Source organism: Scyliorhinus torazame, chromosome 9 (genome assembly GCF_047496885.1).
Source record: "Scyliorhinus torazame isolate Kashiwa2021f chromosome 9, sScyTor2.1, whole genome shotgun sequence".
Classification (NCBI taxonomy): Eukaryota; Metazoa; Chordata; class Chondrichthyes; order Carcharhiniformes; family Scyliorhinidae; genus Scyliorhinus; species Scyliorhinus torazame.
In genome coordinates, this window is record NC_092715.1 from 7,652,297 (window position 1) to 7,676,452 (window position 24,156).

At 51.2% G+C, this 24,156-nt stretch overlaps 1 protein-coding gene across 1 annotated transcript in view; it reads left to right on the forward strand.

Annotated features, from left to right (window-relative positions):
- LOC140429943 (ciliogenesis and planar polarity effector 1-like) overlaps window positions 1-24,156 on the forward strand; it is a 687,141-nt gene that overhangs the window by 644,722 nt on the left and 18,263 nt on the right. The window contains exon 40 of the mRNA XM_072517533.1: window positions 6,878-7,070. Coding sequence (XP_072373634.1) covers window positions 6,878-7,070 — 193 coding nt within the window. The remainder of the gene's footprint in view (window positions 1-6,877; window positions 7,071-24,156) is intronic.

The window sequence follows — 24,156 nt, forward strand, 5'->3', positions numbered from 1 at the left end:
GCTCTCTTATTTGAGGATGACATCCGGGCAACAGTAAGGGATGACATTGGTGCTATGGAGGATAAGGTTGAATCCATTTGGGTGGAAATCAGGAATAGTAAGGCGAAAAAGTCACTGATAGGAGTAATCTATAGGCCACCAAATAGTAACATTATGGTGGGGCAGGCAATAAACAAAGAAATAACAGATGCATGTAGAAATGGTACAGCAGTTATCATGGGGGATTTTAATCTACATGTTGATTGGTTTAACCAGGTCGGTCAAGGCAGCCTTGAGGAGGAGTTTATAGAATGTATCCGCGATAGTTTCCGAGAACAGTATGTAATGGAACCTACGAGGGAACAAGCGGTCCTCGATCTGGTCCTGTGTAATGAGACAGGATTGATTCAGGATCTCATAGTTAGGGATCCTCTCGGAAGGAGCGATCACAATATGGTGGAATTTAAAATACAGATGGAGGGTGAGAAGGTAAAATAAAGCACTAGTGTTTTGTGCTTAAACAAAGGAGATTACAATGGGATGAGATAAGAGCTAGCTAAGGTAGACTGGGAGCAAAGACTTTATAGTGAAACAGTTGAGGAACAGTGGAGAACCTTCCAAGTGATTTTTCACAGTGCTCAGCAAAGGTTTATACCAACGAAAAGGAAGGACGGTAAAAAAAGGGAAAATCGACCGTGGATATCTAAGGAAATAAGGGAGAGTATCAAATCGAAGGAAAAAACATACAAAGTAGCAAAGATTAGTGGGAGACTAGAGGACTGGGAAATCTTTAGGGGGCAACAGAAACCCCTCTATCGCACACACTCCCCCCCCCCCCTCTATCGCACACACTCCCCCCTCTCTCGCACACACTCCCCTCTCTCACACACACTCCCCTCTCTCGCACGCACTCCCCTCTCTCTCACGCACTCCCCTCTCTCTCACGCACTCCCCTCTCTCTCACACACACTACACTCTCTCTCTCACACACTCCCCTCTCTCGCACACACCCCTCTCTCTCGCACACTCCCCTCTCTCTCGCACACTCCCCTCTCTCGCACACTCCCCCCTCTCTCGCACACTCCCCTCTCTCTCGCACACGCCCCTCTCTCACGCACACGCCCCTCTCTCTCGTACACGCCCCTCTCTCTCGCACACTCCCCGCTCTCTCGCACAGTCCCCTCTCTCTCACACACTCCCCTCTCTCTCGCACACTCCCCTCTCTCTCACACACACACTCCCCTCTCTCTCACACACACTCCCCTCTCTCTCACACACACTCCGCTCTCTCGCACACACTCCCCTCTCTCTCACACACACTCCCCTCTCTCTCATACACACTCCCCCCTCTCTCACACACACTCCCCTCTCTCTCATACACACTCCCCCCTCTCTCACACACACTCCCCTCTCTCTCACACACACTCCCCTCTCTCTCACGCACATTCCTCTCTCTCTCACACACACTCCCCTCTCTCTCGCACAAACTCCCCTCTCTCTCACACACACTCCCCTCTCTCTCTCACACACTCTCCCCTCTCTCTTACACACATTCCCCTCTCTCTCACACACACTCCCCTGTGTGGGGGCAACAGAAAGCTACTAAAAAAGCTATAAAGAAGAGTGAGATAGATTATGAGAGTAAACTTGCTCAGAATATAAAAACAGATAGTAAAAGTTTCTACAAATACATAAAACAAAAAAGAGTGGCTAAGGTAAATATTGGTCCTTTAGAGGATGAGAAGGGAGATTTAATAATGGGAGATGAGAAAATGGCTGAGGAACTGAACAGGTTTTTTGGGTCGGTCTTCACAGTGGAAGACACAAATAACATGCCAGTGACTGATGGAAATGAGGCTATGACAGGTGAGGACCTTGAGAGGATTGTTATCATCAAGGAGGTAGTGATGGGAAAGCTAATGGGGCTAAAGGTAGACAAGTCTCCTGGTCCTGATGGAATGCATCCCAGAGTGCTAAAAGAGATGGCTAAGGAAATTGCAAATGCACTAGTAATAATTTACCAAGATTCACTTGACTCTGGCATGGTCCCGGCGGATTGGAAATTAGCAAACGTGACACCACTGTTTAAAAAAGGAGGTAGGCAGAAAGCGGGTAATTATAGGCCAGTGAGCTTAACTTCGGTAGTAGGGAAGATGCTGGAATCTATCATCAAGGAAGAAATAGGGAGGCATCTGGATGGAAATTGTCCCATTGGGCAGACGCAGCATGGGTTCATAAAGGGCAGGTCGTGCCTAACTAATTTAGTGGAATTTATTGAGGACATTACCAGTGCGGTAGATAACGGGGAGCCAATGGATGTGGTATATCTGGATTTCCAGAAAGCCTTTGACAAGGTGCCACACAAAAGGTTGTTGCATAAGATAAAGATGTATGGCATTAAGGGGAAAGTAGTAGCATGGATAGAGGATTGGTTAATTAATAGAAAGCAAAGAGTGGGGATTAATGGGTGCTTCTCTGGTTGGCAATCAGTAGCTAGTGGTGTCCCTCAGGGATCAGTGTTGGGCCCACAACTGTTCACAATTTACATAGATGATTTGGAGTTGGGGACCAAGGGCAATGTGTCCAAGTTTGCAGACGACACTAAGATAAGTGGTAAAGCAAAAAGTGCAGAGGATACTGGAAGTCTGCAGAGGGATTTGGATAGGCTAAGTGAATGGGCTAGGGTCTGGCAGATGGAATACAATGTTGACAAATGTGAGGTTATCCATTTTGGTAGGAATAACAGCAAAAGGGATTATTATTTAAATGATAAAATATTAAAACATGCTGCTGTGCAGAGAGCCCTGGGTGTGCTAGTGCATGAGTCGCAAAATGTTGGTTTACAGGTGCAACAGGTGATTAAGAAGGCAAATGGAATTTTGTCCTTCATCGCTAGAGGGATGGAGTTTAAGACTAGGGAGGTTCTGCTGCAATTGTATAAGGTGTTAGTGAGGCCACACCTGGAGTATTGTGTTCAGTTTTGGTCTCCTTGCTTGAGAAAGGACGTACTGGAGGGTGTACAGAGGAGATTCACTAGGCTAATCCCAGAGCTGAAGGGGTTGGATTACGAGGAGAGGTTGAGTAGACTGGGACTGTACTCGTTGGAATTTAGAAGGATGAGGGGGGATCTTATAGAAACATATAAGATTATGAAGGGAATAGATAGGATAGATGCGGGCAGGTTGTTTCCACTGGCGGGTGAAAGCAGAACTAGGGGGCATAGCCTCAAAATAAGAGGAAGTAGATTTAGGACTGAGTTTGGGAGGAACTTCTTCACCCAAAGGGTTGTGAATCTATGGAATTCCTTGCCCAGTGAAGCAGTCGAGGCTCCTTCATTAAATGTTTTTAAGATAAAGATAGATAGTTTTTTGAAGAATAAAGGGATTAAGGGTTATGGTGTTCGGGCCGGAAAGTGGAGCTGAGTCCACAAAAGATCAGCCATGATCTCATTGAATGGTGGAGCAGGCTCGAGGGGCCAGATGGCCGACTCCTGCTCCTAGTTCTTATGTTCTTATGTTCTTATCCACCCAGCTTGATAGGGTTGTTAAGAAGGTGTATAGTGTGTTGGCTTTCATGAACAGGGGGATTGAGTTTAAGAGCCGCAAGGTTTTGCTGCAGCTTTATAAAACGCTAGTTCGACCACACTTGGAATATTGTGTCCAGTTCTGGTCGCCTCATTATAGGAAGGATGTGGATGCTTTGGAGAGGGTACAGAGGAGATTTACCAGGATGCTGCCAGGACTGGAGAGCATGTCTTATGAAGACAGTAAGAAGTCTGACAACACCAGGTTAAAGTCCAACAGGTTTGTTTCAAACACTAGCGTTCGGAGCACTGTTCCTTCCTCAGGTGAGTGCTCCTGAAGGAGCAGCGCTCCGAAAGCTAGTGTTTGAAACAAACCAGTTGGACTTTAACCTGGTGTTGTAAGACTTCTTCCTGTGCTCACCCCAGTCCAACGCCGGCATCTCCACATCATGAAGAAAGGTTGAGGGAGCTAGGGCTTTTCTCACTGGAGCGAAGAAGGCAGAGAGGTGACTTGATAGAGGTGTACAAGGTGATGAGAGGCATGGATAGAGTGGATAGCCAGAGACTTTTCCCCAGGGCGGAAATGGCTGTCACGAGGGGACATAATTTTAAGGTGATTGGAGGAAGGTACAGGGGAGATGTCAGAGGTTCTTTACACAGAGAGTGGTGGGTGTGTGGAATGCACTGCCAGCAGAGGGGGTGGAGTCAGAGTCATTCGGGACATTTAAGCGACTCTTGGACAGGCACATGGACAGCAGTAAGTTGAAGGGGTGGAGGTTAGGTTGATCTTAGATTAGGATAAATGGTCGACACAACATCGTGGGCTGAAGGGCCTAGACTGTGCTGTACTGTTCTATGTTCTAGAATGGTCATTGACCATTAGCCTTGCCCCGTTTACATCCTTCCTCCATTATACTCCATCCCCCCGCCTCGTGAACGCATGGATAATCCAGTCCATGGTGACACCTCCCACCCACTGCCCAGTGTGATCGGGATTGGAAAATCCTGCCCAGTGTGCGCGGGTATGGAAAATTGTGCCCAGTGTGAGCGGGTATGGAAAATCCTGCCCAGTGTGCGCGGGTATGGAAAATCGTGCCCAGTGTGAGCGGGTATGGAAAATCGTGCCCAGTGTGAGCGGGTATGGAAAATCCGGCCCAGTGTGAGCGGGTGTGGAAAATACTGCCCAGTGTGAGCGGGATTGGAAAATACTGCCCAGTGTGAGCGGGATTGGAAAATCCTATCCAGTGTGAGCGGGATTGGAAAATCCTGTCCAGTGTGAGCGGGATTGGAAAATCCTGCCCAGTGTGAGCGGGATTGGAAAATCCTGCCCAGTGTGAGCGGGATTGGAAAATCCTGCCCAGTGTGAGCGGGATTGGAAAATCCTGCCCAGTGTGAGCGGGTGTGGAAAATCCTGCCCAGTGTGAGCAGGATTGGAAAATCCTGCCCGGTGTGAGCGGGTGTGGAAAATACTGCCAAGTGTGAGCGGGTATGGAAAATCCTGCCCAGAAGCGGGATTGTAAAATCCTGCCCAGTGTGAGCGGGATTGGAAAATCGTGCCCAGTGTGAGCGGGATTGGCAAAACCTATCCAGTGTGAGCGGGATTGGAAAATACTGCCCAGTGTGAGCGGGATTGGAAAATCCTGCCCAGTGTGAGCGGGATTGGAAAATCCTGCCCAGTGTGAGCGGGATTGGAAAATCCTGCCCAGTGTGAGCGGGATTGGAAAATCCTATCCAGTGTGAGCGGGATTGGAAAATCCTGCCCAGTGTGAGCGGGATTGGAAAATCCTGCCCAGTGTGAGCAGGATTGGAAAGTCGTGCCCAGTGTGAGCGGGATTGGAAAATCCTGCCCACCGATGTGTATTTCTGGAAGGTGAAATCCACAAATCCATCTGGACATTACACACGCCTCTTGATGAAATATCTCTCCTCTCCTCTTATGGTTTTTAATTCATTTATAGAATGTGGACATTGCTGGTTAGACCAGTATTTATTGCCCACCCCTAGGTGCCCTTCACAAGGTGGTGTTGAGCTGCCTTCTTGAACCCTGAGGTATAGGTACACTCACTGTGCTGTTAGGGAGGGAGCTCCAGGATTAGCCACAGTATTAATGTGGCTGGGTCCAGTTCAGTTTCTGATCAATGGTAACCCCCAGGATGTTGACTGTGGGGGATTCAGCGATGGTGATGCCATTGAATGTCAAGGGGCGGTGGTTAGATCCTCTCTTGTAGGAGATGGTCTTTGCCTGACACTTGTCTGGCGCGAATGTAACTTGCCACTTGTCAGCCGAAGCCTGGATACTGTCCAGGTCTTGCTGCATTTGGACATGGACTGCTTCATTATCTGAGGAGTTGCGAATGGTGCTGAACATTGTGCAGTCACCCGCATACATCCCCACTTCTGACCTTCTGATGGAAGGAAGGTCATTGATGAAGCAGCTGAAGATGGTTGGGGCCGAGGACACGACCCTGAGGAACTCCTGCAGTGATGTCCTGGAGCTGAGATGATTGACCTCCAACCACCACAACCATCTTCCTTTGTGCCGAGAATGACTCCAACCAGCGGAGAGTTTTCCCCCTGATTCCCATTGACTCCAGTTTAGCTCGGGCTCCGTGATGCCACACTCGGTCAAATGCTGCCTTGATGTCGAGGGCAGTCACTCTCACCTCACCTCTGGCATTCAGCTCCTTTGTCCACGTTTGAACCAAGGCTGGAATGAGGTCAGGAGCTAAGTGGCCCTGGCGGAACCCAAACTGAGCGTCCGTGAGCAGGTTATTGCTGAGTAAGTGCCGCTTGATAGCTCTCTTGATGACTCCTTCACCAGGTGGACACCTCATTTTTCGGTATGCCTGATATTGCTCCTGCTCCTGGCAAGCTGTCCTGCACTCTTCACTGAACCCATTGTCTCCACTGGACATGTAATTAGTTCCTTTTTGTTTTAGAAGTAACTTTGTCTGGAAACAGGATGAGGTTCCATTGTCTCTGAGTATCAAAAACCCGAGCCCAAAAAGTCAACCAGTGATCAACTTTACATCCTCAGCCACCTTCCACTTGTATATCCATTTTTAAAAAAATCACATATCTTATTCAAAATTCTATATTTCTGGACCAAATTCCTTCATCATTCTTCTACTCTTCATGAAGAATGCACGAGGAAATCAGGGAGCTTGTTCACGTAAAGGTTAAATTGTGGAGGAAACCGTCAGGGAACATGGGAGCTGTGTGAATAATGATTGAGAAAGTGAATTTATTCATGGACGAGGGGATTGGGGAAACGGTGAGTGGATTTGGGGATACAGAGCAAAGGAAGGTCAGTAATTTGGAGAGTTACTGTCCCACCTCTCTAATAACTCCCGCTGTGTGCCTCTATCTTTACAGGTGGTTTCTGGTCACAGGTTCCTCAATGTTATTGACATTGATGCTGCAGAATTGCTGCGCAGCCTTCCAGTTACTCCAAGTGTGACTGAGTTTTTGCCCTCATCAGGAACAGAAGACATTTCCACAGCTGGACTACATCACATGGCTGCCACTGTCACTAATGCTGTACCTCCAGCTAGCTGCCAGAAGCAGGGTGAGTACTCGGTGTGTCTGGGATCACTGCAGTTATTGAGGTAGACTACAGCTGGTCAGTGTGTGAGAGACACAATACAAACAGCACAGGGAACTGGGAAGGTGCAGGCACATTAGACATGAGGAGGAACAGTGAAGATTGTTCAAATAACTTGGGACAAAGATTGACAAGTTCAAGGATACAGAAACTAAATAGATGAGTAGCTCTGAAATGATGAGGAATTGGACAAAATGGACAGGCCAGTCGGTGATGGAGCTTAAAGCCGCCAAATATCAAATATTGACATCTAAAGGGCAAATCAAAACATGTACAGCATGAATGGCGTTTCAATAGAGACGGGTGAGGTTGTGAGAGGCCAGGAGCCTTTGTTTTTATTTGTTCCCGGGATGTGGGCCTCGCTGGCTGGGCCCAGCACTTATTGCCCATCCCTCAGGGCAACCACATTGCTGTGGCTCTGGAGTCACGTGTAGGCCAGACCGGGTAAGGATGGCACATTTCCTTCCCCAAAGGTCATTAGTCAACCAGATGGGTTTTTACACAATCGACAATGGTTTCGTGCTCACCTTTAGACTTTTTAAGTTGACATTCAACTTGACCATCCAATGCGTAGGAACAGTGAACCCTGCCCCTAGAGGTCAACTGAATCATCAGACGTGTAGAATAAAAGTTAGAGGAAATATTGATCAAATGTACAGGATTATAGCCAACAAACAATTCAACCAGTTCTACCCATTTTACTACAGCATTCTGTATCTAACCCCGTGCTGTACCTGTCCCGGGAGTGTTTGATGGGGACAGTGAGAGGGAGCTTTACTCTGTATCTAACCCCGTGCTGTACCTGTCCTGGGAGTGTTTGATGGGGACAGTGAGAGGCAGCTTTACTCTGTATCTAACCCCGTGCTGTACCTGTCCTGGGAGTGTTAGATGGGGACAGTGGAGAGGGAGCTTTACTCTGTATCTATCCCCGTGCTGTACCTGCCCTGGGAGTGTTTGATGGGGACAGTGTAGCGGGAGCTTTACTCTGTATCTAACCCCGTGCTGTACCTGGCCTGGGAGTGTTTGATGGGGACAGTATAGAGGGAGCTTTACTCTGTATCTAACCCCGTGCTGTACCTGTCCTGGGAGTGTTAGATGGGGACAGTGTAGAGGGAGCTATACTCTGTATCTAACCCCATGCTGTACCTGTCCTGGGAGTGTTTGATGGGGACAGTGTAGCGGGAGCTTTACTCTGTATCTAACCCGGTGCTGTACCTGTCCTGGGAGTGTTTGATGGGGACAGTGTAGAGGGAGCTTTACTCTGTATCTAACCCCGTGCTGTACCTGTCCTGGGAGTGTTTGATGGGGACAGTGTAGCGGGAGCTTTACTCTGTATCTAACCCCGTGCTGTACCTGGCCTGGGAGTGTTTGATGGGGACAGTATAGAGGGAGCTTTACTCTGTATCTAACCCCGTGCTGTACCTGTCCTGGGAGTGTTAGATGGGGACAGTGTAGAGGGAGCTATACTCTGTATCTAACCCCATGCTGTACCTGTCCTGGGAGTGTTTGATGGGGACAGTGTAGCGGGAGCTTTACTCTGTATCTAACCCGGTGCTGTACCTGTCCTGGGAGTGTTTGATGGGGACAGTGTAGAGGGAGCTTTACTCTGTATCTAACCCCGTGCTGTACCTGTCCTGGGAGTGTTAGATGGGGACAGTGTAGAGGGAGCTTTACTCTGTATCTAACCCCGTGCTGTACCTGTCCTGGAGTGTTTGATGGGGACAGTGTAGAGGGAGCTTTACTCTGTATCTAACCCCGTGCTGTACCTGCCCTGGGAGTGTTTGATGGGGACAGTGTAGAGGGAGCTTTACTCTGTATCTAACCACCTGCTGTACCTGTCCTGGGAGTGTTTGATGAGGACAGTGTAGAGGGAGCTTTACTCTGTAACTAACCCGGTGCTGTACTTGTCCTGGGAGTGTTTGATGGGGACAGTGTAGAGGGAGCTATACTTTGTATCTAACTCTGTGCTGTACCTGTCTTGGGAGTGTTTGATGGGGACAGTGTAGAGGGAGCTTTACTCTGTATCTAACCCCGTGCTGTACCTGTCCTGGGAGTGTTTGATGGGGACAGTGTAGAGGGAGCTTTACTCGGTATCTAACCACCTGCTGTACCTGTCCTGGGAATGTTTGATGGGGACAGTGTAGAGGGAGCTTTCCTCTGTATCTAACCCGTGCTGTACCTGTCCTGGGAGTGTTTGATGGGGACAGTGTGGTGGGAGCTTTACTCTGTATCTAACCACGTGCTGTACCTGTCCTGGGAGTGTATGATGGGGACAGTGTAGAGGGAGCTTTACTCTGTATCTAACCCCGTGCTGTACCTGTCCTGGGAGTGTTTGATGGGGACAGTTTAGAGGGAGCTTTACTCTGTATCTAACCCCGTACTGTACCTGCCCTGGGAGTGTTAGATGGGGACAGTGTAGAGGGAGCTTTACTCTGTATCTAACCACCTGCTGTACCTGTCCTGGGAATGTTTGATGGGGACAGTGTAGAGGGAGCTTTACTCTGTATCTAACCCCGAGCTGGACCTGTCCTGGGAGTGTTTGATGGGGACAGTGTGGTGGGAGCTTTATCTGTATCTAACCACGTGCTGTACCTGTCCTGGGAGTGTTTGATGGGGACAGTGTAGAGGGAGCTTTACTCTGTATCTAACCCCGTGTTATACCTGTCCTGGGAGTGTTTGATGGGGACAGTATAGAGGGAGCTTTACTCTGTATCTAACCCCGTGCTGTACCTGTCCTGGGAGTGTTAGATGGGGACAGTTTTGAGGGAGCTTTACTCTGTATCTAACCCCGTACTGTACCTGCCCTGGGAGTGTTAGATGGGGACAGTGTAGAGGGAGCTTTACTCTGTATCTAACCACCTGCTGTACCTGTCCTGGGAGTGTTTGATGGGGACAGTGTAGAGCGAGCTTTACTCTGTATCTACACCCATGCTGTACCTGTCCTGGGAGTGTTTGATGGGGACAGTGTGCTGGGAGCTTTACTCTGTATCTAACCACGTGCTGTACCTGTCCTGGGAATGTTTGATGGGGACAGTGTGGAGGAAGCTTTACTCTGTATCTAACCCCGTGCTGTACCTGTCCTGGCAGTGTTTGATGGGGACAGTGTAGACGGAGCTTTACTCTGTATCTAACCTCGTGCTGTACCTGCCCTGGGAGTGTTTGATGGGGTCAGTGTAGAGGGAGCTTTACTCTGTATCTAACCCCGTGCTGTACCTGTCCTGGGAGTGTTTGATGGGGACAGTGTAGAGGGAGCTTTACTCTGTATCTAACCCCGTGCTGTACCTGTCCTGGGAGTGTTAGATGGGGACAGTGTAGAGGGAGCTTTACTCTGTATCTAACCCCGTACTGTACCTGCCCTGGGAGTGTTAGATGGGGACAGTGTAGAGGGAGCTTTACTCTGTATCTAACCACCTGCTGTACCTGTCCTGGGAGTGTTTGATGGGGACAGTGTAGAGGGAGCTTTACTCTGTATCTACACCCATGCTGTACCTGTCCTGGGAGTGTTTGATGGGGACAGTGTGGTGGGAGCTTTACTCTGTATCTAACCACGTGCTGTACCTGTCCTGGGAATGTTTGATGGGGACAGTGTGGAGGAAGCTTTACTCTGTATCTAACCCCGTGCTGTACCTGTCCTGGCAGTGTTTGATGGGGACAGTGTAGACGGAGCTTTACTCTGTATCTAACCCCGTGCTGTACCTGTCCTGGGAGTGTTTGATGGGGACAGTGTAGAGGGAGCTTTACTCTGTATCTAACCCCGTGCTGTACCTGTCCTAGGAGTGTTTGATGGAGACAGTGTGGAGGGAGCTTTACTCTGTATCTAACCACGTGCTGTACCTGTCCTGGGAATGTTTGATGGGAACAGTGTAGTGGGAGCTTTACTCTGTATCTAACCCTGTGCTGTACCTGTGCTGGGAGTGTTTGATGGGGACAGTGTCGAGGGAGCTTTACAGGGTTGTTGTGATGGGAGACTTCAACTTCCCCAATATTGACTGGGACTCACTTAGTGCCAGGGGCTTAGACGGGCGGAGTTTGTAAGGAGCATCCAGGAGGGCTTCTTAAAACAATATGTAGACAGTCCAACTAGGGAAGGGCCGGTACTGGACCTGGTATTGGGGAATGAGCCCGGCCAGGTGGTAGATGTTTCAGTAGGGGAGCATTTCGGTAACAGTGACCACAATTCAGTAAGTTTTAAAGTTCTGGTGGACAAGGATAAGAGTGGTCCTAGGATAAATGTGCTAAATTGGGGGAAGGCTAATTATAACAATATTAGGCGGGAACTGAAGAACATAGATTGGGGGCAGATGTTCGAGGGCAAATCAACATCTGACATGTGGGAGGCTTTCAAGTGTCAGTTGAAAGGAATTCAGGACCGGCATGTTCCTGTGAGGAAGAAGGATAAATACGGCAATTTTCGGGAACCTTGGATAACGAGAGATATTGTAGGCCTCGTCAAAAAGAAAAAGGAGGCATTTGTCAGGGCTAAAAGGCTGGGAACAGACGAAGCCTGCGTGAAATATAAGAAAAGTGGGAAGAAACTTAAGCAAGGAGTCAGGAGGGCTAGAAGGGGTCACGAAAAGTCATTGGCAAATAGGGTTAAGGAAAATCCCAAGGCTTTTTGCACGTACATAAAAAGCAAGAGGGTAGCCAGGGAAAGGGATGGCCCACTGAAGGATAGGCAAGGGAATCTATGTGTGGAGCCAGAGGAAATGGGCGAGGTACTAAATGAATACTTTGCATCAGTATTCACCAATGAGAATAAATTGGTAGATGTTGAGTCTGGAGAAGGGTGTGTAGATAGCCTGGGTCACATTGAGATCCAAAAAGACGAGGTGTTGGGTGTCTTAAAAAATATTAAGGTAGATAAGTCCCCAGGGCCTGATGGGATCTACCCCAGAATACCGAAGGAGGCTGGAGAGGAAATTGCTGAGGCCTTGACAGAAATCTTTGGATCCTCACTGTCTTCAGGGGATGCCCCGGAGGACTGTACAATAGCCAATGTTGTTCCTCTGTTTAAGAAGGGTAGCAAGGATAATCCAGGGAACTACAGGCCGGTGAGCCTTACTTCAGTGGTAGGGAAATTACTGGAGAGAATTCTTCGTGATAGGATCTACTCCCATTTGGAAGTAAATGGACGTATTAGTGAGAGGCAGCATGGTTTTGTGAAGGGGAGGTCGTGTCTCACTAACTTGATAGAGTTTTTCGAGGCGGTCACTAAGATGATGGATGCAGGTAGGGCAGTGGATGTTGTCTATATGGACTTCAGTAAGGCCTTTGACAAGGTCCCTCATGGTAGACTAGTACAAAAGGTGAAGTCACACGGGATCAGGGGGGAGCTGGCAAGGTGGATACAGAACTGGCTAGGTCATAGAAGGCAGAGAGTAGCAATGGAAGGATGCTTTTCTAATTGGAGGGCTGTGACCAGTGGTGTTCCACAGGGATCAGTGCTGGGACCTTTGCTCTTTGTAGTATATATAAATGATTTGGAGGAAAATGTAACTGGTCTGATTAGTAAGTTTGCAGACGACACAAAGGTTGGTGGAATTGCGGATAGCGATGAGGATTGTTAGAGGATACAGCAGGATTTAGATTGTTTGGAGACTTGGGCGGAGAGTTGGCGGATGGAGTTTAATCCGGAAAAATGTGAGGTAATGCATTTTGGAAGGTCTAATGCAGGTAGGGAATATACAGTGAATGGTAGAACCCTCAAGAGTATTGAAAGTCAAAGAGATCTAGGAGTACACGTCCACAGGTCATTGAAAGGGGCAACACAGGTGGAGAAGGTAGTCAAGAAAGCAAACGGCATGCTTGCCTTCATTGGCCGGCGCATTGAGTATAAGAATTGGCAAGTCATGTTGCAGCTGTATAGAACCTTAGTTAGGCCACACTTGGAGTATAGTGTTCAATTCTGGTCGCCACACTACCAGAAGGATGTGGAGGTTTTAGAGAGGGTGGAGAAGAGATTTACCAGAATGTTGCCTGGTATGGAGGGCATTAGCTATGAGGAGCGGTTGAACAAACTCGGTTTGTTCTCACTGGAACAAAGGAGATTGAGGGGAGACCTGATCGAGGTCTACAAAATTATGAGGGGCATAGACAGAGTGGATAGTCAGAGGCTTTTCCCCAGGGTAGAGGGGTCAATTACTAGGGGGCATAGGTTTAAGGTGAGAGGGGCAAGGTTTAGAGTAGATGTACGAGGCAAGTTTTTTACGCAGAGGGTAGTGGGTGCCTGGAACTCGCTACCGGAGGAGGTGGTGGAAGCAGGGCCGATAGTGACATTTAAGGGGCATCTTGACAAATACATGAATAGGATGGGAATAGAGGGATACGGACCCAGGAAGTGTAGAAGATTGTAGTTTAGTCGGGCAGCATGGTCGGCACGGGCTTGGAGGGCCGAAGGGCCTGTTCCTGTGCTGTACATTTCTTTGTTCTTTGTTCTTATATCTAACCTCATGCTGTACTTGCCCTGAGAGTGTTTGATGGGGACAGTGTAGCGGGAGCTTTACTCTGTATCTAACCCCGTGCTGTAACTGTCCTGGGAGTGTTTGATGAGGACAGTGTAGCAGGAGCTTTACTCTGTATCTAACCCCGTGCTGTACCTGTCCTGGGAGTGTTTGATGAGGACAGTGTAGAGGGAGCTTTACTCTGTGTCTAACCCCGTGCTGTACCTGTCCTGGGAGTGTTTTATGGGGACAGTGTAGAGGGAGCTATACTCTGTATCTAACCCTGTGCTATTCCTGTCCTGGGGGTGTTTGATGGGGACAGTGTAGAGGGAAGTTTACTCTGTATCTAACCCCGTGCTGTACCTGTCCTGGGAGTGTTTGATGGGGACAGTGTAGAGGGAGCTTTACTCTGTATCTAACCCCATGCTCTGCCTGTCCTGGGAGTGTTTGATGGGGAAAGTGTAGAGGGAGCTTTACTCTGTATTTAACCCGGTGCTGTACCTGTCCTGGGAGTGTTTGATGGGGACAGTGTAGAGGGAGCTTTACTCTGTATCTAACCCCGTGCTGTACCTGTCCTGGGAATGTTTGATGCGGACAGTGTAGAGGGAACTTTACTCTGTATCTAGCCTCGTGTAACACAGTGGTTAGCACTGTTGCTTCACAGCGCCAGGGATCTGGCTTCGATTCCCGGCTTGGTCACTGTCTGTGCTGAGTCTGCACGTTCTCCCCGTGTGTGCGTGGGTTTCCTCCGGGTGCTCCGGTTTCCTCCCACGGTCCAAAGATGTGCAGGTTAGGTGGATTGGCCGTGATAAATTGCCCTTAGTGACCAAAACGGTTGTGTGGGGTTATTGGGTTACGGAGATTGGGTAGAGGTGTGGGCTTAAGTAGAATGTTAGTTTCAAGGACCGTGCAGACTCGATGACCAAATGGCGGCCTCCTGCTCTGTGAATTCAATGATTCTATGAGTTTTAGCCAGAATTTTTAAAGTTTATTATCTGCGAGATTGCAGACTCTGAGGTACAGAGGGACCTGGGCGTCCAAGTGCATGAATCACAAAAGGTTGATATACAGGTGCAGCAAGTATTTGGGAAAGTTAACCAAATGTTATTGTTCATTGTGAGGGAATTGGGGCTGGGGTGGGTTACTCTGCTGTTGTACAGTGTATTGGTCAGACCACACCCAGAGTATTGTGCACAGGATTGGTCACTTTATTTGAGGAAAGATGTGAAGGAGTTGGAAGCTGTTCAGAGAAGGTTTACTGGACAAATACCAGGAATGGGAGGGTTGGCTTTATGAGGATTGGTTGGAGAGGTTAGGATTGGATCCACTGGAGTTTAGAAGAGTAAGAGGCGACGTCATTGAAACCTTTCAGATCCTGAGGGGTGTTGACAGGGTGGGTGTGGAGAGGATGTTTCCTCTTGTGGAAGAATCTAGAACTCGGGTCACTTTTTAAATAAAGGAGTCACCCACTGATGCGGCCATCAATTCACGCGAGACAGAGAGTTGAAGTGAACAGAGGCTTTAATCAACTAGAACAGTGCCTGCCTGCGACTGCTCTGCTAGTGAGGGCCGCCTACAGGGCAGCTGTTCTTTATGCCTCCCCTCAAGGGGGCGGAGCCAGGGGCGGGCCCACAAGTGCACCAACATGATACATTCTGTGTAATATTGTACAATGGTCCATAGGTGGAGCCCACATGGGCAACAGCATGTACAGTGTAATACAGTGGTGAATGGTTAGTACAATACGTTCACCACATTCACCCCCTGTTAAAAAAATGAAGTCCGGCGGGGGTGAAGGGTTCACAGATTCAGTCTGTCCGGTGCCCTGACCGTGCGCTGCGATCGCCGGAGCTCTGGTATCGCAGCGGGCATGGGTGTCGAGCTCGTCGGTGCGGGCATGGGTGTCGAGCTCGTCGGTGCGGGCACAGGCGTGGACTCCGGGAGTGTGTCTTCAGGAGCTTCATTCCTGTGGGTCGGCGAAGGGGGGAGGGAGTATAGGAGGGGGTGTGGAGGCCATGTAGGGGTGGGGGCGCTGGTCGGCATAGGTTGGGGGGGTAGGTGGTGGTGGAACCTGCGGGTACCAGGTCCCGACGGGGACCGTATCCTGTCGGCCGTCGGGGTGTTTGATGTATGCGTACTGGGGGTTGGTATATAGGAGCTGGCCCTCTCGACCAGGGGGTCGGACTTATGGCTCCTGACGAGTTTGCGGAGCAGGACGGGTCCCGGTGTCTTCAGCCAGGACGGAAGCGAGACCCGGGAGGTGGATTTCCTGGGGAAAACAAGCAGGCAGTCATGAGGGGTCTCGTTCGTGGCCGTGCAAAGGAGGGACGTAATGAAAATCGCTTATTGTCACAAGTAGGCTTCAAATGAAGTTACTGTGAAAAGCCCCTAGTCGCCACATTCCGGCGCCTGTTCGGGGAGGCTGGTACGGGAATTGAACCGTGCTGCTGGCCGGCCTTGGTCTGCTTTCAAAGCCAGCGATTTAGCCCTGTGCTAAACCAGCCTAATGGAGTGGAGCGTGTCGGGGAGAACCCCCTGCCAGTGGGAAACTGGGAGATTCTTAGACCGTAGGGCCAGGAGGACGGCCTTCCATACCCGTTGCGTTCTCCCTCTCCACCTGCCCGTTTCCCCGGGGGTTGTAGCTCGTAGTCCTGTTCGAGGCGATGCCCTTACTGAGCAGGTACTGACGCAGTTCGTCGCTCATAATCGAGGAGCATCGGTCACTGTGGACGTAAGTGGGGAAACCGAACAAGGTGAAGACACTATGTAGGGCCTTAATGACAGTGGCCGTGGTTCGGGGCAGGGGATTGCAAAGGGGAAACGGGAATACTCGTCAACGACGTTGAGGAAATACGTGTTGCGGTCGGTGGAGGGGAGGGGCCCTTTGAAGTCGATACTGAGGCGCTCAAAGGGCCGGGACACCTTCACCAGGTGGGCCTTATCCAGTCGATAGAAGTGCGGCTTGCACTCCGCACAGATTGGGCAGTCCCTGGTCATGGCTCTGACCTCCTCGGTGGAGTCGGGCAGGTTGCGGGCCTTGATGTAGTGGAGAAGCCGGGTGATCCCCGGGTGGCAGAAGTCATCGTGGATAGCACGTAGTCGGTCATCTTGCGCGCTGGCGCATGTGCCGTGGGACAGGGCATCTGGGGACTCGTTGAGCTTCCCAAGGACGATATACGGTATCATAATTATAGGTGGAGAGTTCGATCCTCCACCTCAAGATCTTATCGTTCTTGATCTTGCCCCGCTGCGTATTATCAACCATGAAGGCTACCGACCGTTGGTTGGTGACGAGGGTAAACCTCCTACCAGCGAGGTAGTGCCTCCAGTGCCACACGGCTTCCACTATGACTTTGGCTTCTTTTTCGACTGAGGAGTGCGGAATTTCGGAGGCGTTGAGGGTACGGGAGAAAAATGCTACCGGCCTGCCTGCCTGGTTAAGGGTGGGGGCGAGGGCGACCTCTGACGCGTCGCTCTCCGCCTGGAAGGGGACGGACTCGTCCACCGCACGCATCGCGGCTGTGGCGATATCTGCCTTGATGCCCGCCAGGCCTTCTACCGCCAGTGGGAAGGTGGTAGCTTTGATCAGTGGGCAGGCTTTGTCCGCATAGTTGGGGACCCACTGGGCGTAAAACCAGGGGCTGGTTTAGCACAGGGGTAAATCGCTGGCTTTTAAAGCAGACCAAGGCAGGCCAGCAGCACGGTTCAATTCCTGTACCAGCCTCCCCGAACAGGCGCCGGAATGTGGCGACTAGGGGCTTTTGACAGTAACTTCATTAAAGTCTACTTGTGACAATAAGCGATCTTCATTTAATTTTCATCTTTCAATAGGAAAAGAACCCGAGGCACCTTTTCAGGGCCTTGGGTCAGTGGGGAAGGGGAGTTGCAGGACGGGGTGCATACGGCCGGGGTCGGGCCCTAGAACTCCGTTTTCCACGACGTAGCCGAGGATGGCTAGTCTGGTGGTGCGGAAAACGCATTTCTCCTTGTTGTAAGTGAGGTTGAGGGCTTGGGCAGTTTGGAGAAATTTCTGGAGGTTGACTCGTGGTCCTGCTGGTCGTGGCCGCAGATGGTGACATTGTCCAAGTAGGGAAATGTGGCCCGTAGCCCGTACTGGTCCACCATTCGGTCCATCGTTCTTTGGAAGACCGAGACCCCGTTCGTGACGCCAAAGGGGACCCGGAGGAAGTGAAGGAGGCGGCCGTCTGCCTCAAAAGCCGTGTAGTGGTGGTCCTCCGGGCGGATTGGGAGCTGGTGGTACGCAGACTTCAGATCCACCGTGGAGAACACCCGGTAGTGCGCGATCTGATTGAGCATGTCTGCGATCCGGGGAAAGGGGTACGCATCGAGGTGCATGTACCGGTTTATGGTTTGGCTGTAATCAACAACCATCCGGTTCTTTTCCCCGGTCCTGACGACCACCACCTCGAGGCTATTGCTGCCTCGATGACTCCCTCCCGCAAGAGTCGCTGGACCTCGGACCTGATAAAAGTCCTGTCCTGGATGCTGTACCGCCTGCTTCTGGTGGTGACTGGTTTGCAGTCGGCAGTGAGATTTGCGAAGAGCGGGGGAGGGTCCACTTTCAGGGTCGCGAGGCTACATACGGTGAGTGGGGGTAGGGGCCCGCCAAACTTCAGGGTTAGGCTCCTGAGGTTGCACTGGAAATCCGGTCCCAACAGGAGAGGAGCGCAGAGATTGGGGAGTACATATAATTTAAAATTGGCATACTCGGCGCCCTGTATCGCGAGGCTTGCGACACAGCACCCCTGGATCTGCACTGAGTGCGATCCGGAGTGAGGGAGATTGTTTGAAGTGCGGGGAAGATTTGGAGCGAGAAGTGACTTACTGTGCCTGGGTGAATGAAGCTCTCCGTGCTCCCGCAGTCAAACAGGCAAGGCGTTTCGTGTCCATTGACCCGGACGGTCATCATGGAGTTCCGGAGGTGTTTTGGTCGTGACAGGCCGAGGGTGACCGCGCTGAGTTGCGGGTAGCCGGCGTGGTCTGAGGTGATGGAGTGGTCCCAAGATGGCCGCCCCGTCGGTTGCATGTGTCGAGCAGCGTTGCAGATGGCGTCCAAGATGGCGGCCCCCGTCGGTCGCAAGTGTCAAGCGGTGAGGAAGATGACATCCAAGATGGCGGCCCCCATGAGTCGCACGTGGCGGACCGCGTGGGAGACGGTGGCCAAGGTGGCGGCCCCCGTGAGTCGCATATGGTGTGCGGGGTTGAAGATGGCTGCCCCCACGGACAACACGAGGCAGATGACGCGTCCGGAGGGGGCGGAGCCGGCAGCCACGCTGCGGGGTCTGCGGGCCTGTGAGTCTGGAAGTCGGGCCTGCGACTTGGAGGATTTGGACCTGGCCAGGCAAACTTTGGCGAAGTGTCCCTTTTTGCCGCCGTCGCTGCAGTTCGCGTTCCGAGCCGGGCAACGCTGCCTGGGGTGCTGGTGCTGGCCACAGAAATAGCAGGGTAGCTCCCCCGGGTTGGGCGGGCAGCCGCACGGCATAGGCCTGGGGCACCCTCTGGTCGGGTATCCACGAGGGGGTCGCGTGATCAGGCGGGGAACGCGTTGAAGCTTTGGAACGCTACTTCTAGGGAGGTGGCTAGTTTTACCGTCTCTTCTAGGTCGAGGGTGCCTTTCTCGAGCAGGTGCTGTCTGCCGGAGTTGGACCGGACTCCTGCCACGTAGGCATCCCGGACGGTGAGTTCGATATGTTGAGAGGCTGTGATGGCCTAGTACATAGAACATAGAAAAGTACAGCACAGAACAGGCCCTTCGGCCCACGATATTGTGCCAAACCTTTGTCCTAGATTAATCATAGGTTATCATAGAATTTACAGTGCAGAAGGAGGCCATTCGGCCCATCGAGTCTGCACCAGCTCTTGGAAAGAGCACCCTACCCAAGGTCAACACCTCCACCCTATCCCCATAACCCAGTAACCTCACCCAACACTAAGGGCAATTTTGGACACTAAGGGCAATTTATCATGGCCAATCCACCTAACCTGCACATCTTTGGACTGTGGGAGGAAACCGGAGCACCCGGAGGAAACCCACGCACACACGGGGAGGATGTGCAGACTCCACACAGACAGTGACCCAAGCCGGAATCGAACCTGGGACCCTGGAGCTGTGAAGCAATTGTGCTATCCACAATGCTACCGTGCTGCCCTTAAGAACAAATAAATCTACACTATATCATTCTACCGTAATCCATGTACCTATCCAACAGCTGCTTGAAGGTCCCTAATGTTTCCGACTCAACTACTTCCACAGGCAGTGCATTCCATGCCCCCACTACTCTCTGGGTAAAGAACCTACCTCTGACATCCCCCCCTTTATCTTCCACCATTCACCTTAAATTTATGTCCCCTTGTAATGGTTTGTTCCACCCGGGGAAAAAATCTCTGACTGCCTACTCTATCTATTCCCCTGATCATCTTATAAACCTCTATCAAGTCGCCCCTCATCCTTCTCTGTTCTAATGAGAAAAGGCCCAGCACCCTCAACCTTTCCTCGTAAGACCTACTCCCCATTCCAGGCAACGTCCTGGTAAATCTCCTTTGCACCTTTTCCAAAGCTTCCACATCCTTCCTAAAATGAGGCGACCAGAACTGTACACAGTACTCCAAATGTGGCCTTACCAAAGTTTTGTACAGCTGCATCATCACCTCACGGCTCTTAAATTCAATCCCTCTGTTAATGAACGCTAGCACACCATAGGCCTTCTTCACAGCTCTATCCACTTGAGTGGCAACTTTCAAAGATGTATGAACATAGACCCCCAAGATCTCTGTGCTCCTCCACTTTGTCAAGAACCCTACCGTTAACCCTGTATTCCGCATTCATATTTGTCCTTCCAAAATGGACAACCTCACACTTTTCAGAGTTAAACTCCATCTGCCACTTCTCAGCCCAGCTCTGCATCCTATTTATGTCTCATTGCAGCCGACAACAGCCCTCCTTACTATCCACAACTCCACCAATCTTCGTATCGTCTGCAAATTTACTGACCCACCCTTCAACTCCCTCATCCAAGTCATTAATCAAAATCACAAAGAGCAGAGGACCCACAACTGATCCCTGCGGTACGCCACTGGTAACTGGGATGCAGGCTGAATATTTGCCATCCACCACCACTCTCTGACTTCTATCGGTTAGCCAGTTCGTTATCCAACTGGCCAAATTTCCCACTATCCCATGCCTCCTTACTTTCTGCATAAGCCTACCATGGGGAACCTTATCAAATGCCTTACTAAAATCCATGTACACTACATCCACTGCTTTTCCTTCATACACATGGTAGTTGCAGCTTCATGCGAGGACTTTGAGGTCGCGTAGGTACTCCTCCAGCGATTCCCCGGGGTGTTGGCGGCGAGTGGTAAGGAGATGCCGCGCGAACACTTTGTTCACCGGCCTCACGTATGGGCGCTTCAGCATCGCGAGGGCGTCCGTGTGTGTGGACGCTTCCTCGAGTTGTACAGAGATTCGATGGCTCACCCGGGCGTGGAGGAGGCTGAGCTTCTGATCGTCGGTGACGGAAGGCGAGGAGGAGGCGGCGAGGTAGGCCTCGAAACAGCGGAGCCAGTGTGGAAAAATCCCTTTGGCCTCCGCGGCCTGTGGGTCAAGTTCCAGTCGGTCAGGTTTGAGGGCTGCTTCCATCGCGATGTTGTAGTCGATTAAATTGATGCGACCATCAATTCACGCGAGACAGAGAGTTGAAGTGAGCAGAGGCTTTAATCGACTAGAACAGTGCCTGCCTGCGACTGCTCTGCTAGTGAGAGCCACCTACAGGGCAGCTGCTCTTTATACCTCCCCTCAAGGGGGCGGAGCCAGGGCCCACAAGGGCACCAACATGATACATTCCATGTAGTACAGTACAATGGCCCATAGGTGGAGCCCACATGGGCAACAGCGTGATACAGTGTAATACAGTGGTGAATGGTTACTATAATACATTCACCACACCTACTTAGGACAGAGAGTGGGAGAAAGAATAAATTAATTTAAAAAATTCCCTGAGGGCCGTGAATCTTTGGAACAAAAGGCAGATAAAGCAATGTCTTTGAGTATTTTTAAGGCAGATTCTTTTTTTTTAAAAATAATTTTTATAAAAGGTTTTCATAAAATATCAATAACAAAATGAGAAAGAAAAAAGAACCCAACAGGGTTAAGTACAAAACACAATCTAAAACAGCAACCCCCCAAACCCCTCCCCCCCCTACATAAATAATAAATTAACATTAACACCCCGACTTAACACAACAGGTGTATACACCCCCTCAGACCCTCCAGTGTAAATAACATAAACAAAAATAAAGTAACCCCCCCCCCCCCGAGCTGCTGCTGCCATTGACCAATGTCTAGCGTTCTGCCAGGAAGTCTAAGAACGGTTGCCACCGCCTGAAGAACCCTTGTACCGACCCTCTCAAGGCGAATTTCACCCTCTCCAATTTAATAAACCCCGCCATATCGCTGATCCAGGATTCCACGCTTGGGGGCCTCGTATCTTTCCACTGAAGGAGAATCCTTCGCCGGGCTACCAGGGACGCAAAGGCCAGAATTCCGGCCTCTTTCGCCTCCTGCACTCCCGGCTCCTCTGCCACCCCAAATATTGCGAGCCCCCAGCCCGGTTTGACCCTGGATCCTACCACCCTCGACACCGTCCTCGCTACGCCCTTCCAAAATTCCTCCAGCGCTGGGCATGCCCAGAACATATGGGTGTGGTTTGCTGGGCTCCCTGAGCACCTAACACACCTGTCCTCACCCCCAAAGAACCAGCTCATCCTTGTCCCGGTCATGTGTGCCTGTGCAGCACCTTAAACTGTATGAGGCTGAGCCTCGCGCACGAAGAGGAAGAGTTCACCCTCCCCAGGGCATCTGCCCACATCCCCTCTTCGATCTCCTCTCCCAACTCCTCCTCCCACTTACCTTTCAACTCCACCACCGAGGCCTCCTCTTCCTCCTGCATCACCTGGTAAGTTTCCGAGATCTTCCCCACTCCCACCCACCCCCCCGAGAGCACCCTGTCCTGTACTGTGTGTGGCAGTAGCCGCGGGAATTCCACCACCTGCCGTCTGGCAAACGCCCTTACCTGTAAGTACCTGAAGGTGTTCCCCGGGGGGAGCCCGTACTTCTCCTCCAGCTCACCCAAGCTCGCGAACTTCCCGTCCACAAACAAGTCCCCCAACTTTCGTATGCCTGCCCTGTGCCACCCCGAAAACCCTCCAACTGTTCTTCCTGGGGTGAACCGGTGGTTCCCCCATAATGGGGTCCACGCCGAGGCCCTAACTTCCCCCCTATGCCGCCTCCACTGCCCCCAAATTTTGAGGGCCGCCACCACCACCGGGCTCGTGGTATACCTCCTTGGAGGGAGCGGCAGCGGCTCCGTTGCCAGCGCCCCCAGACTCGTACCCACACAAGACGCCGTCTCCAGCCTCTTCCATGCAGCCCCCTCCCCCTCCATCACCGACTTGCGCACCATTGTCACATTGGCGGCCTAGTAGTACCCACAGAGGTTGGGCAGCGCCAGCCCCCCCCCCCCCCCATCTCTACTCCGCTCCAGGAACACCCTTCTCACCCTCGGAGTCCCTCGCGCCCACACAAACCCCATTATACTCCTGTTAACCCGCCTGAAAAAAGCCTTCGGGATAAACACGGGGAGGCACTGGAACAGAAACAAAAACCTTGGGAGCACCGTCATTTTGATTGACTGCACCCTACCCGCCAGGGACAGCGGCAGCGCGTCCCACCTCTTGAACTCCTCCTCCATTTGCTCCACCAGACTTGTAAAGTTAAGCCTATGCAGGGCCCCCCAGCTCCTGGCCACCTGGACCCCCAAATATCTGAAGCTCCTCTCCGCCCTTTTTAGTGGGAGCTCGCCAATCCCCCTCTCCTGGTCCCCTAGCTGAACTACGCACAGCTCGCTCTTCCCCATATTGAGCTTGTACCCCGAAAAGTCCCCGAATTCCCTAAGGATCCTCATTACCTCTGGCATTCCTCTCACCGGGTCCGCCACATACAGCAGCAGGTCGTCCGCATAAAGCGACACCCTATGCTCCTCCCCACCCCGCACCAACCCCCTCCAGTTCCTCGACTCTCAGTGCCATAGCCAGGGGTTCAATCGCCAGTGCGAAGAGCAGGGGGGACAGGGGACACCCCTGTCTCGTCCCTCGGTGCAACCAAAAGTACTCGGACCTCCTCCTATTTGTGGCCACACTCGCCATCGGGACCTCATACAACAGCCTAACCCACCTGACAAACCCCTCCCCAAACCCGAACCTCTTCAGCACCTCCCACAGGTACCCCCACTCTACCCTATCGAAGGCTTTCTCAGCGTCCATCGCCACCACTATCTCCGCCTCCCCCTCCCTCGCCGGCATCATAATAACGTTCAATTAACATAGAACAATACAGCGCAGTACAGGCCCTTCGGCCCACGATGTTGCACCGAAACAAAAGCCATCTAACCTACACTATACCATTATCATCCATATGTTTATCCAATAAACTTTTAAATGCCCTTAATGTTGGCGAGTTCACTACTGTAGCAGGTAGGGCATTCCACGGCCTCACTACTCTTTGCGTAAAGAACCTACCTCTGACCTCTGTC